This window comes from Sorex fumeus, unplaced genomic scaffold (assembly GCF_029834395.1).
Source record: "Sorex fumeus unplaced genomic scaffold, SorFum_2.1 ptg000034l, whole genome shotgun sequence".
Lineage (NCBI taxonomy): Eukaryota > Metazoa > Chordata > Mammalia > Eulipotyphla > Soricidae > Sorex > Sorex fumeus.
This window is the reverse complement of record NW_026606091.1, coordinates 4,771,744-4,785,929: the sequence shown is the minus strand read 5'-3', so window position 1 is coordinate 4,785,929 and position 14,186 is coordinate 4,771,744. Positions and strand designations below refer to the sequence as shown.

The following is a 14,186-nucleotide window of genomic DNA, read 5'->3' as shown; positions in this document are numbered from 1 at the left end:
ATATTATGTACCCAAAGCCAATTATTAATAACTTTGTAAATCATTGTTCTTTAATTTAAAAATCTTTTTTAAAAAGTCAGACAGTCAAGTGTCAGCTAATGACCCCCTGGGCTCCTGGCTTTCACTGGGACCTTCTAAAATACACAAAGTCCAGTGGAGGCAAGACACCATTAGCACCCCATCATTCAAGCAAACAGTTGATGTGCTTTCTTTGCCTGGCAACTGACCACCCACCTTCCTATCCCGCAGTCAGGTTCCTATATAGAGGCTCTGCTCTTCCTAATCCTGTAGAGAGCCTATCTCTACTTTCGATCCGGACATCTGTGAGGCTGCAAAGAAACTTTTCACACAGTATGTACCTCTTTCTACTTCATCTGCCAGTGCTATTGCCACTTGTGAAGGCTGCGGAGCGTGGGTATGGCCAGCAGGGTCAGAGTTCTATTTCTCTTGTGCGTCTTCAAAGGCATCGCAGAGATTTCCTCAGAGGCAACCACGAGGAAGCTGAGGAGAAGCCTGATCTGTTTGTAGCAATGCCACACCTGATAGGGGCTGCTCCAGCCAGGGCAAGCCAGAGGCAGAGAGAGAAGATGGTATCCAAGTTCGGCAGGTTCTGGAAGAAGCCTGAGAGAGAACTGAGCTCATCTCCATACTTGGGCAGTGAGCACTTCTCTCCTAGGACACAGGCCCACACTCAACTATTGCCTGAGATGCAAATGGAGAAGTCACCCCTTCGGGAAGAAGCCAAGAAATTCTGGCACCACTTCATGTTCAGGATGAGCCCAGCTTCTCAGGGGATCGTCTTGCCCATCAAAAGTCATGAAGTGCATCATGAGACCTGTAGGACAGTGCCCTTCAGCCAGGTATTTGTTCTCGGTGGTGAGGAGGGAAAAAACTGGGGTTTACAGGAGAGGGTGGATGGCTAAGACTTGTGAGTGTAACAAAAGAGGCTGTCACTTGTCCTCATTTCATCTAATTCCCAGATTTGGCTCTTGGGCATCTATCATAAATAAGATTTGGCAAAACATAATGATATTTCCTAAACTTCCATTAAACCTGTCCATTGCTTCTTGGTATTCTGAAATGCTACAAGAATGGCATTATAGAGCTATCAATATTAGGAATAATCCATATCAATTTTAAATGTTTGTTTTACAGTGTTTTATTTCTGTTTATTTTTGACATTGTTCTAGCTAGAAAGATAAGACTGCATACTTAGTTACAAACCTGGGAATTTAGAGCAGCGGCCAGAACTTCTCTCCATATTTCTATACAATGTTACAACATGATGAAAAGGCTACTCATCTGTACATATAGTGAATATATCTGATTCCATTCATATCTGAAAGCACTCTCTTCCATTTATGGCTATCTGATTCCCTGGATTTCACACCGAAGAACTCTATAGATTTATCAAATACATTAGGCTTGTCGGTAGTTACCATATCAGAGCAAAGCAATATAATAATTTGGTTTAAATAAATTTCATGAGAATTTAAAAAGTAATTTTGATATGAAATCACATTTCCTGTTTTTTTTAGAATCATCTGTATTTATCCACACGGTGTTCACTGATTTGTGATTATTTTTACTGATTCCATACTATTAAGATGAAGAGACAGACATTCTATAATTTATTTCCTCCAGACTGTCCTGCCAACCACCACATTCCAAATGTTAAGTTAAAATGGAGAAATTACCAGGTCTTTAAGTATGAAGATACAGAACCAAAAGCAATGCAGGGTAGAGTAAAATTTTACAGTCCAATAATGCCCAATTACCAGGCTGTATTATAAGGTAATTGACTATGCACAGCCATTAAGTATTCTTCCTGAAAAGCAAGGATATGTAGCAATGACAAGTCAATTATCAAATAATAGTGACAGCCTTGTTGGTCCATGTGCAATTAGAAAATTACTACTAAGAAGCAGGCAATCAAATTTTCTGTTAAACTCTTATTTTGAAATCTATTGCTAAGTTAAAATAAGATGTTTGACTCATATCTTACAAGGCACATAAAGTTAGGTGTATGGGGTTACAGAAGGGGCAAAGCCATGAATTCTAGCATATGTGTTGCTACTTGAGTACATACAAATTTACATTTTTGAATTTTATAGTCTCTGTAAAATAGAATAAACTCATAGTATTATAATATATCCTATGGACAACTTAGCAAACATGTCTTGATATTCTATTATGCACAATGTAGTGAGGAGTAGAAAGTTCGGCATATTACGTTGATTTTAAAAATCCAGCTGTTAGATTTTTCCCCCAAATAGTAATGTCGAATTAGACAAAATTTCATCAAGTTTGGAATTTAAACTGTAGAATAAAGTGTTACCCTATTAACTAGAGATTCTCTGAAGACCTATTAATTTACTCAAAAAATTAATTTAATTGAGAGAGCTCAAAACCCTTATAGATACCATGACTTTGGTATTACAAAATATATGAAGAATTGGGAAGCTTTGAAGTTTTAATCTAAATTACCGTCAGATTTAAAGTGTCTTGTGTCTGAATCATGTGTGGATGGAAAATGGAAAGATAATTTTTTTAAAAAATGGAAAGATAATTTAATGAAGACATATTTGCCTTTCAGAGTGTCACCCATGAAGACTGTGAGAAAGTAATTGTACAGAACAATCTTTGCTTTGGGAAATGTGGGTCTGTCCAATTCCCCGGAGCAGCCCAGCACCCTCATGCCTTCTGCTTCCACTGCTCACCAGCCAAGTTCACCACGGTGCGCTTACAGCTGAACTGCACCGACATTGCTCCTGTGGTCAAGGTGGTCATGGTGGTAGAGGAGTGTCAGTGCAAGGTGAAGACAGAGCATGAACACGGACACCTCCTCCAGGCTGGATCCCAGGCAGAAATTCATGCCCAAGACCCTTTTATCCCAGGTATTTCCTCTTAAAATGCAATGTAAATTTTTCTTTTTTAAAAAAACAAGACCACAGTAGTCAGGTTTTTATGATTCAATCTGGAACTGTTAAGTGGGTGTATAATATTGTAAAGAAAGAATGATTGTAAGATTAAAAAAATTGGAGAATATGGTATTTGTCTAGGTATCTGAACACTTGGAACAGAGTCCCGACTCTGCCTGTCACCCACTCTCTTTAGAATGCTACTCAGTTGCAGAAGCTTTCTCCACCTCAAAAATTCTATCGATATATGAGAGATTTGAACTCGTTGATTGCTAAAGTCCTTTCCACTACGAATATATCACCATCTATTGTCTTCAGGCTTTGGTAAAGATTCTTCCACTTGAAGAAGGAAGGAAAATAATTAGACTATAAAAATGGCTTCTTTAATAATTTTCCAAAGCACCAGGAAAAGAAAAGATGGGTTAAACACATAGCTCAAGGGAATGACGCACATGCTTCGCATACAGGAGGCCCAGTTTTGATACCTTAGCCCTCTCCCACATCCCTCACCTCCACCCCCACAGTAACCTTTGAACACTCTCAGATGTGAATGGGAGAGAGGGAGGAAAAGAGGGAGGGAGGGAGCGAGGAAGGAAGGAAGGGAGAGGGAGGGAGAGAGAACGAGAGAGAATATAGCTAACTGCCTTTGCCTTTCAGGCAATGTTTTATTTGACTTCTACCAGATGATTGAGGAGTCCTATAGATGAAAGGAGTAACTCTTTTGCTTGCCTACTAATTTTTGATACTCTGCATATAAACCCTTAATGTCAGGTCTCTAGTTTTGAAGACACAGAACAAGCTGATGTTACTTCTGGTTTACATAGGGAAGAGGGGAAAAAATCACTGGTAGATAAACAAGTATTATATTATGTGGAAGGAAAAATATATGACCAATAGTAGGTTTAAAGTTCAAAGATGATAATGAAAGTCAAGTAGGAACTTCAGTAAATATTGAATTAATTTCCAAGAATTTTAAATTGAGACAATTTACAGGTGAAATATTTTATTATCTACATGCTTCTCAGATTACATGGCATATATAAGACCTGGATTTTGATGATTATTTTTTGCAGTTATGGAAAAACTCTGTATTACAAATTTCATTCTGGAAATATTATAATAGCAAGTTCTGAAACATTTTTATTACTAAATGCATTAAACTTTGGTGTATGAAGCATTCTGGGAAATTTTCTTGTATCCAGTTATCTGGTAATTTTTAAAATTTTCTTTGTTAGTTTCACTGCCATAATTTATTTAAAGTCACTGCTAGGCATTACATCAATTCTGGTGTGTTTCTGACTACACAGTCTACTGACTATATCCCAAGTTGCTGCAAACAATTTGCTATTAAAGTTTATTCAATCACTGTCTTTTAGTGATGAGGATATTTTTCTATATTAGTTTGTATGCACATATTGTGCAGGAAAGAATTTTCATAACCGTTTTTATTTTTATAAAGTCTAAAATTTTTATCTTAAGTTGCTTGAATTGCTTGGGTGCCTTTATTTTTCAGTGAACACACATACACACAAAAGTATTTCCTAAATAATGATTTTAAAAAGCTTAAATTTGTATTTCCATCTAACATGGTACTGTAAAGAAGCAAATTTAATTTTAATTTAAATGCATTTAAATTTATTATATTCTTTAGAATACCAACATAATAGAATATACCTGTATACTATGCAGATGTGACAATGACATCAGAATATTTTATACCCCTTGGTGGTCAAATACAACATAATTGCCAAGATATGGTCATAAGAATAAAACTGTTAAACGTTAATGATATCCCAGCTGGTCTATACATTTTGGTGCCAAAAGCTATTGAGCAGCTGTCTAGTTTTCAGTTGCCTAACCCTGATTATGTAAGCCTATCTCTGCCAATTGGACTATCCTACCCCCTTTTAAACACTTGCAAACCCCTTTCATCTATTCCTGCAAATAGACACTCAAGCTCAAGTCCCAAGCAATCATCATTTTTATTCAGACTCATGGTCTGCCTTCTCTCATGTAAATTTAAGATGGGCTATCTAACTGGCATATCAGAGCTCACACTCATGGAATAACAACAAACCTCATAAAAGTTTCTTATTCAACCATATTTATTTAAGAAAAAACAGTTTCTAATGATGCAACATAATACATGGATACAAAAAAGCAAAGAAAACACAAATACCAAACATCCATTAAGTGTCAGATACTATACTCGGACTATTACATAAATTATACTAATTATAAAATATATAAATTATGCAATCTTTACAAAAACATGAGCTATGTTTTAGCAACGTTCCTGAGTTTCTTTGGAGTTTATTTTTTTATTGTTATTGTTGGGTCACACCTGGGGATATTCAGGGGTTACATTTGGTTCTGCACTAAAGAATTACTCCTGGTAAGGTGCTCAGGGAACAATATGGGATGCCAGTTGAACCGGGGGTTGAACATGTGCAAAGCAAGCACCCTGCTACACTATCTCTCTAGCCTCTGGAACTTATTTTTCAATTGTTATAAAATATTCGCTGTGTTTCAATGGAAAGTTCTAGTTCTTTTGCCTATAAATTTCAAAATTAATTAATTTTTACCTCTTTTTTTATTTCTCATGTTTGAAGAACATTGACCACAGGTTAGGGCTTCAACCAAGCATTGGCCTGACTGGCATAATCTTCACCAATCTTGACCTCATTTTCCTCCCATATAAAATCAAAGTGACAGTAATTGTTAAAAAATTATTGTGCTGATCAAGGGTAGGTCACAGCACTTCAGAGAAATTTAGGTCCTGTAAAACTGCAAGGGATTAATTCACCCTTCTCCATTAGTACTTTTCTTTTTAATTTGTTTTCAAAATTTTGAAACACATAGTGAAGTGCTATACACACACACACTTACATATAATGTGTCTATAATCTTATCAGCAGCATAACTAACATTTTTGCCTTCTCTGCTTCTTGTCTACTGTTTTTAAAGAAACATGCCATTTCACTAATTGCTTGTAAATACCTTGCTGAGTCTAACCACCAGGCTTAATCTCATCTCCCAAGTCCCCGATCCCTCATCAGTACTCTCACCAAGATTTCTATTTATACTTCCAATGCCCTTTTAAATTTTTTTAAAAGGTTTATACATATCAAAAAATAATACAGTATTGTTTAAATATATATTTTGTTATTTAACTGCTTTTTGGGTCATATGTTGGCTGTGTGCAAGGCAAATGCCCTACCGCTGTGCTATCGCTCCAGCCCATGGGCGTTTGCGCTACTTTAGACTGGAGCAACAGTACAGCGGGTAGGGCGTTTACCTTGTGCACAGCCAGCCCGGCCGAGCCAGGTTCGATTCCTCTGCCTCTCTTGGAGAGCCTGGCAAGCTACCGAGAGTATTCAAAATGCCAAACACAGAAACAAGAAGTCTCACAAGCTGGAGCGATAACATAGCGGTAGGGCGTTTGCCTTGCACACAGCCAACATGGCTGACCCGAGTTCGATTCCTCCGCCCCTCTCGGAGAGCCCAGCAAGCTACCGAGCGTATCTCGCCCGCACGGCAGAGCCTGGCAAGCTCCCCTTGACGTATTCAATATGCCAAACACAGTAACAACAAAGTCTCCAATGGAGACGTTACTGGGCCTGCTCGAGTAAATCGATGATCAACAGGAGGGCCTTTACTTATACTTTACTTTACTTTGGGTCATACCTGGCGATGCACAGGGGTTACTCCTGGCTTTGCACTCAGGAATTACTCCTGGCGGTGCTTGGAACCATATGGGATGCTGGGAATCGAACCCAGGTGGCCATGTGCAAGGCAAACGCCCTACCTGCTGTACTGTTGCTCCAGTCTAAAGTAGCTAAAGCAGCACAAATGTGTTTGGTTTTAACATACTTGCTTGTATTCTCTTATATACATTTCCCGTCCCTCTCGGAGAGTCCAGCAAGCTACTGAGAGTATCCTGCCCACACAGCAGAGCCTAGTAAGCTTCCCGTGGTGTATTCAATATGCCCAAAACAGTAACAATAACGGGTCTCATCCCCCGGAACCTAAAAGACCCTCCAATATGGCACCATTGGGAAGGACGAGTTGGGAAGGAGAGGCTGCTAAAATCTCAGGACTGGGACTAATGGAGACTTTACCGGGACTAATGGGGCCCACTAGAGCAAACTGATGAACAATGGGATGACAGGGATACAGTGACAGTGATATTTTGTTATTCAAAAGATATTTTTTTTGCTCACCAGCTATTAGCAAAGTAGAGCATTCAGTGCTGTAAACATGCCTAGCAAGTCAGATAAAATCCTACCCCCCTCCTCATGACCCCCAAAACCTTACATTTCAGTGAGAAGGAGATGGGCAGTGTGAAAACCAATCAATTAATCAGTCATCTGAAAATTAAAAATATCAGGTGGCTATAGTGGTTTGCAAAAAACTAACATAGGAAATGTGTTAGAGGTTAGTTTAGATTGAGGAACCTTTAAAAGGCTGACATTAAATCTGAGTTTTGACATCTCCAAAAGAATATGATACCCCCAGAATCTTCCCAGGTACACTGTTCCAGACTGAAAACCCCGGGGCCTTCTCAGAATGGGGGTAAGCAGATTCCCCTCTCTGCCTGAAGGCTCAGTAGTCTGTAGTCATACTTGACACTTGAAATTTTGACATAGAAATGGCGAAACTCCACAACTGAACCTCATCAAACGGCCAATCCACCACATTGTTTCAGAATGATAGCTCCTGAACTGTGTGGCCGTGTATGCAGCTGTGTGACCCCTTCAAATTTCATACTACCGTCAGCCCAGTAGGATCACAGAAAATCTGATGGGAAAGTTGCGTAGAAATGCACCAAGTTCAATGAGCCTGAACAATAGCACAGAAGGCTCAGCTGTCACCAACCAGCACAGTAGATCCTCAGACAATGACTTTAGTAACATCATTGTGAAATATGACAATTACCACAAATCGACTCTTATTAATAAAAGTTTTGATAATTCCATTTGCCTTTGTGTTGTAACTAACAATATGAAATACATCTGTTTGTGTCCGCAAAGGGGCATGCTGGGTTGGTGGGTGGGAGACTGGGGACACTGATGGAGGGAAGGTCACTATTGGTGGTGGGACTCATGCTGGAACACTTAATGCCCGAAACAAATGTATTATAAGAAACTTGATAAATTGTAGTATTATAATAAATATTTTAAAAATCAGAGTTATTAATTACATGCATGCAGCCTCTATACATTTTTCTACACTTATTCTTTCTCCCCACAGAATCTTTATTCCAGAAACATGACTTTAAGTATTCCCTACAGAGAATAGTTAACTTAACTGGTAACTTATTTTGATCACAATCTAGAGTTTCTTTAACTATTCAGTGTAATTCTTATGTAGCCTCTGTTTTTCTTTAAATTTTTTATTTTTCAATGAATCACTGTGAGATACAGTTACAGACTTACAAACTTTCGTGCTTACATTTTAGTCTCTGATTCTAACTATTCTGAGAAACCTGGGATAACCAGTAGAGCTTCCAATATTATAGGGTGGCAGAAAATATATGTAAGTTATGAAACAATAATAATAGTAACAATAATATCTAGTAATTGAATCCTCTCTATGTGTTCATGTACTTTATTTACTTCATCTTCTTTCAGTAGACATTTGATGACAATGTTTTGACAAAGGAGTGAGACTCCAGAGTTTATTCTGTCTACAATTATTTATCAGGGATTGCTGATGAGCCTAGTCACTGATAAACTGAGTCAATATAATATTGATAAAAAGGCATGTGATTATCTGACTGTGATTTCTGACCTTAAGAAAGACAAACAACTAAATGCATTTGCTTATGCAAAGCAAATGATGATCCCCATGACCATGCCTGCAACCTCAAACCCCAATTTCCCAGTGAAGTCTTTCTTAATCCAAAGGTTTCAGACTCAATTCTTAGATGATTTTATAGTTCTGTGTATGCTCACTTCGTAGCACTCATCTCAATTTATAATTATACCTTTATTTTTGCTATCACTTATCAAATCATAAGCTCATGAGAACAGGATTACATTGTGGTTTCTTTCACCATGATAACAAATGCCTATATACAGTTTTGCACATAATAGATATTATTCAATAAATAAATTTTATCTGCATAAAAATGATATCAAGCGACATCATGTGTCAGGGACTGTGGCAAGAACTTTCTATCTATTTTTTCATTTAATCTTTGTTTTCAGAATTATTTCCTATGAGACAAAGAATATTGTGTTATTTTGCAATTGAGGATACTCTGACATATAAACTTAAAAATTCCTAAAGTATCACTGATAGGATTTACATATAAATATATGTATAATTAAACACATATAAATGTTATATATGCAATACAAATATGTGGTCAGAATCAAGTATTTGCTTTGTTTGCTAGACTATTTCTTCTCTCTCTGCCTGAGAAAAATCATCCACACCTTTCATTCATTCTCTGCTCTTTTTTTTTTTTTTTGTCTCACGGCCACATTCTGTCAATATTCAAGGATATTCCCAGTACTTTCCTCAGCAGCATGGAGGGTCCATCCCCGATGGTATATGGGATTCATGCAGTACTGGGAATCAAACCTTGGCCTTCTGCATGCAAAATGTGCTCTAGCCCTATGAGATATTTTTCAATCCCTCCATGTCTTTCTTTAAGGTAGGAAAGGGGCACTATTCTTCATTGGTGTTACTGACACCTTATTCCTGGCTGTGTGCTTAGGGAATACTTCTGGTGGTTCTCAGGAGACCACAGTGATGCTGGGGAATGAATCAGTATTGGTCGCATGCAAGGTAAATGCCTTACTCTTTGTTCCCTCCATGCTTGTTCTTAAGTGAGGATGCTTAAGTCTGGATAGAAGAACCAGAAAACACAACTAAGAACGTATTAAATTATAAATACAGATTTATTCTTTGCACAAAAAAGACTAAGGACAACTAGTTCCCTGATTGGTAGAGTCAGAAGTTTTGCATTTCAGAAAGAACTCAGTTCCTTTCATCTTTCTCCACCTTGGTTCGCATCATGTTCTTTACAAACCAAACCTTCCCTCGGTTACTACATGGCTACTGAAGTTCCAGACATGTCTCAATGTTTACACATCCTTGTCCATCCATCCTTTCTCTCTCACTCTCTCTGACCTCTTTTTATTTATTTATTTATTTATTTATTTATTTTTATTTATTTTTTTATTAGTGAAACACCATGAGGTACAGTTATAGACTTACAAATTTTTGTGCTTGGATTTCAGTTATACAATGATCAAGTACCCATCCCTCCACCAATGCCCATCCTCCACCACCACGGGTCCCAGCATCCCCCCCACCCCCCATCCCCCCTGTTCCACCCTGCCTCTGTGGCAGGGCATTCCCCCTTGTTCTCTCTCTCTTCTTTTGGGTACTGTTTTTTGCAAGAGAGGCATTGAGTGGCAATCATGTTTGGTCTATAGACTACTTTTAGCATGCTTCTCCCACCCTGGGAGGGTCCTCAGAACACACTTTATTTGGTGCTCTTTTCTCTATCTGAGCTTCCTTTTCACCTAGCACATGTGGCTGGCCTTCAAGTCCTTCACTGCTGGTGGGAATGCCGGCTGGTCCAACCCTTTTGGAAAACATTATGGACAATTCTCAAAAAATTAGAATCTGATCTCCATTTGACCCAGCTATAGCACTCCTGGGAATATATCCCAGAGAGGCAAAAAGGTATAGTCGAAGTGACATCTGCAATTGTTTGTTCATTGCAGCACTCTTTACAATAGCCAGAATCTGGAAAAAACCTGAGTGCCCAAGAACAGAGGACTGGTTAAAGAAACTTTGGTACATTTACACAATGGGGTACTATGTAGCTGTTAGAAAAGATGAAGTTATGAAATTTACATACAAGTGGTACTACATGGAAAGTATCATGTTAAGCGAAATGAGTCAGAAAGAGCGGGATAGACACAGAAAGATTGGATTCATCTGGGGAACATAAAGCAACAAAAAGGGAGACTAACACCCAGGAATGGCTGAGATTAGTACCAGGAATTTGCTCTCTGACCTCTTTTAAAGAGCTGAATAAAATTGGCTATGTAGCACGGTAGCACTGTCCTCCCGCTGTTCATTGATTTGCTTGAGCGGACACCAGTAACATCTCCATTGTGAGACTTGTTACTGTTTTTGGCATATCGAATATGCCACAGGGAACTTGCCAGGCTCTGCCGTGCGGGGGATATACTCTCGATAGCTCTACGGGCTCTCCAAGAGGGACAAAGAAATTGAACATGGGTTGGCCGTGTGCAAGGAAAATGCCTTACACGCTGTGCTATCATTCTGCTATATTGAGCTATACTTAGCTATACTGAGAATAATTAAAAAATGCCTGTCATTACTCAGACATCCCTGAGTACATCTTCAGTACCAACCCCCCACCTACCTCCACCACTGAGGTATGTATCCTTGGTGATATCCATACTCTTCCCCTACCTCCAGTCCAGCAGGCAATGTCCCCGCCATGACCCAGCATTGTTAGGAGGAAAGGAAGGAAGGAAGGAAGGAAGGAAGGAAGGAAGGAAGGAAGGAAGGAAGGAAGGAAGGAAGGAAGGAGGGAGGGAGGGAGGGAGGGAGGGAGGGAGGGAGGGAGGGAAGGAAGGAAGGAAGGAAGGAAGGAAGGAAGGAAGGAAGGAAGGGAGAAAGAAAGAATATCTCTTAGGTGATGGAGAGTTTTTGAAAGTTTTAAAGAGGTCAGAATGGCAGGACGATATGGGTTTATAACAGCAGCTTCTGCAGAGCTTGTGAACTCCCTAATATGTGTACAAATGTCGTGAACCAGGGAAAACATATCCGGGAAGAAAGTCTAACATTTTCATGAGCTTTTCAAAGACTTCCACGAGCTGACTGATCATCTTAACAACAGAGGAAGGGAAGATAAATTGGAATGGAGGGAACACCTGGCGGCCAGAAGAGCAGGGAGAGTCCTGGAAATCATGTGACAAATGCTTCCAGCCCCCCATTCTGGGAACAGGAAGCAAATTTTAAATACACATCCACGGGTTCATTTTACCTTGTTTAGTGTGATGCTTACACGGAAGATTCATCACAGGAGTGAGTAATAAAGCTCCTGAGCAACAAAGAATGGCCCTTCCTGTAAGACGAGTTTTCCAAGTCTGGGTCCCACTTTTATTTTATTGCAGTCCTCCCTCTTATTCTGTTGTGTTTCTCCGCCCATCTCCCAACAGAAACTCTCAACAGTGACCCACAGTGGGTGGGGATTTGGTTAATATTTTTCAAGGAATTATTACCACTTCCTCTTGTCTATCAGTGAAGGAAAACACCTATTTAGTACAAGGGCCAAAGAACAAGAATTTCCGGTCAGCATTTTTTTAGAAGTCATGGCTCATGACTACAAGGAAACCTGCACCCTGACAAACCTAAAACAAGAAATTCATGAAAACTTTAATGGACAGGTTTCACTATGGATTTCCAGCACAAATATGACACTTCAAGGATGCCTCTGTAGGAAATCTGGGATTCTGGTCATTTAATAAAATCTGAACAAAGTAGATAGAGTATTAACTAGAACACATCTGCCTCACAAGAATTGGGAGGGGTGGGAGGTGGGGGTCTATTGGGGCTCGGGGTTAAAAATGAGTATTGGTAAAGGGAAATATGTTTGGTATCTACATGACTGAGACCTAAACCCGAAAGCTCTGTAACTTTTCCCACAGTGATCCAATAAATAAATTATAAAAAAAAAAAAAAAATAAAATGTGTGTGTGTGTGTGTTTGTGTGTGTATGCATATGTGTATATGTATGTATATATACTTTAAAGTATTATACATATATAATATCAATTAGGATATCTATGTATATACTTTAGAGTATATATGGGGGTGTATATATATGTATATATATTATCAGGGCTGGAGTGATAGCACAGCGGCAGGGCATTTGCCTTGCACGCAGCCAACATGGCCGACCCAAGTTCGATTCCTCCGCCCCTCTTGGAGAGCCCGGCAAGCTACCGAGAGTATCTCACCCGCACGGCAAAGCCTGGCAAGCTACCCGTGATGTATTCTATATGCCAAACACAGTAACAAGAAGTCTCAGGATGGAGACGTTACTGGGCCTGCTCGAGCAAATCGGTGAACAATGGGAGGACCGTGATATATTATCAATTAGGATTTATTGGAGCTTTTGAGGACTATGAGAACATAGCATGAACCTGATTTAAGGGCTCCCAAGTATGCAGTTGTTCCCCAAAGTGAAAATATGTTTACATCATTTTGTCTGTCTGCAAAAGTATTTGGAGTCCTGGCATCCTCAGAAAAGTGCAAAGCAGCTAATTCAATTTGGTGTCTACTTTTACAGCTTTCTGCCTATGATCTACTCCTTAAGCTCACTAATTCCTCTGACCTTTTCAGGATATTCAAATTATCTGTAAGCCTCCAGGCCTTCTAATTCACATCCATTCACTGATCTAGCCCTCCAATGTGTTCAATCAATAAAGAGTTGTTTGAAACATATTTTTTTTTCAAGTATGAGGTATTGAGGGTGTGTGTTTGTAGCCGGGGCTGCAAGTGTAGGGAGCATTTTCTGTCTGTTCATTAAAGAAGGTAGATTTCTGGGGTAGGGGTGGGGTTCTGAATGATTTTTTTTTGGTAGACCAAATAAATTTAGGAAACTTTTATTTAAAATCTTTTAAGGGTAAGGCATTGTGTTTACCCATTGAAATATCAAGATGTCTATGAGAACTTCTTGGTATTGGAAGGTCAGTATTTATGTGGTAGGAAGTTTGGGTTCCTAGACAATGTTCATAAGAAACGAACTAGTCCCTGACATTCCATTTGCTCTCAATGGAATGAACACCTCCGAATGCAGCAGTTACATGTACCTGGGTCGAGAACTCAACATGATGAACGACTTGGTGCCAGAACTGCACAGGAGGAAGAGAATGGTGTGGAATGCCTTCAAGAGCAACGAAGAAGTTGTTGAGAGGACAAAGACCTTCGGCTCTGGGAACATCTTTTCGACTCCACTGTTCTTCCTGCATTAACATATGCCTTAGAGACCTGGGCCCTACAAAAACAGGAAGAGAATCCTTATTCGGGTCTCCCAAGGAGGAATCCAAAGAGCAATGCTTGGAGTATCACATTTCACTCAAATGAGAGAAAGAATCCGGAGTTCTGACCTCCTCTATGATCAAGAATCAGGGACGCCCTCTCCTTTGCCAAGGTGTCAAAAATCAGATGGGCTGGACACATAATGAGAATTGGAGAGATGGC

At 39.3% G+C, this 14,186-nt stretch overlaps 1 protein-coding gene across 1 annotated transcript; it reads left to right on the top strand.

Moving 5' to 3' along the window:
* Positions 1-353: 353 nt before the first annotated feature.
* CER1 (cerberus 1, DAN family BMP antagonist) lies at positions 354-2,911 on the top strand. The gene is made up of 2 exons (XM_056117402.1): positions 354-860; positions 2,597-2,911. Exons 1-2 carry the CDS (start codon positions 354-356, stop codon positions 2,909-2,911), a joined length of 822 nt encoding a protein of 273 aa, XP_055973377.1.
* The last annotated feature ends 11,275 nt before the right edge of the window (positions 2,912-14,186 follow it).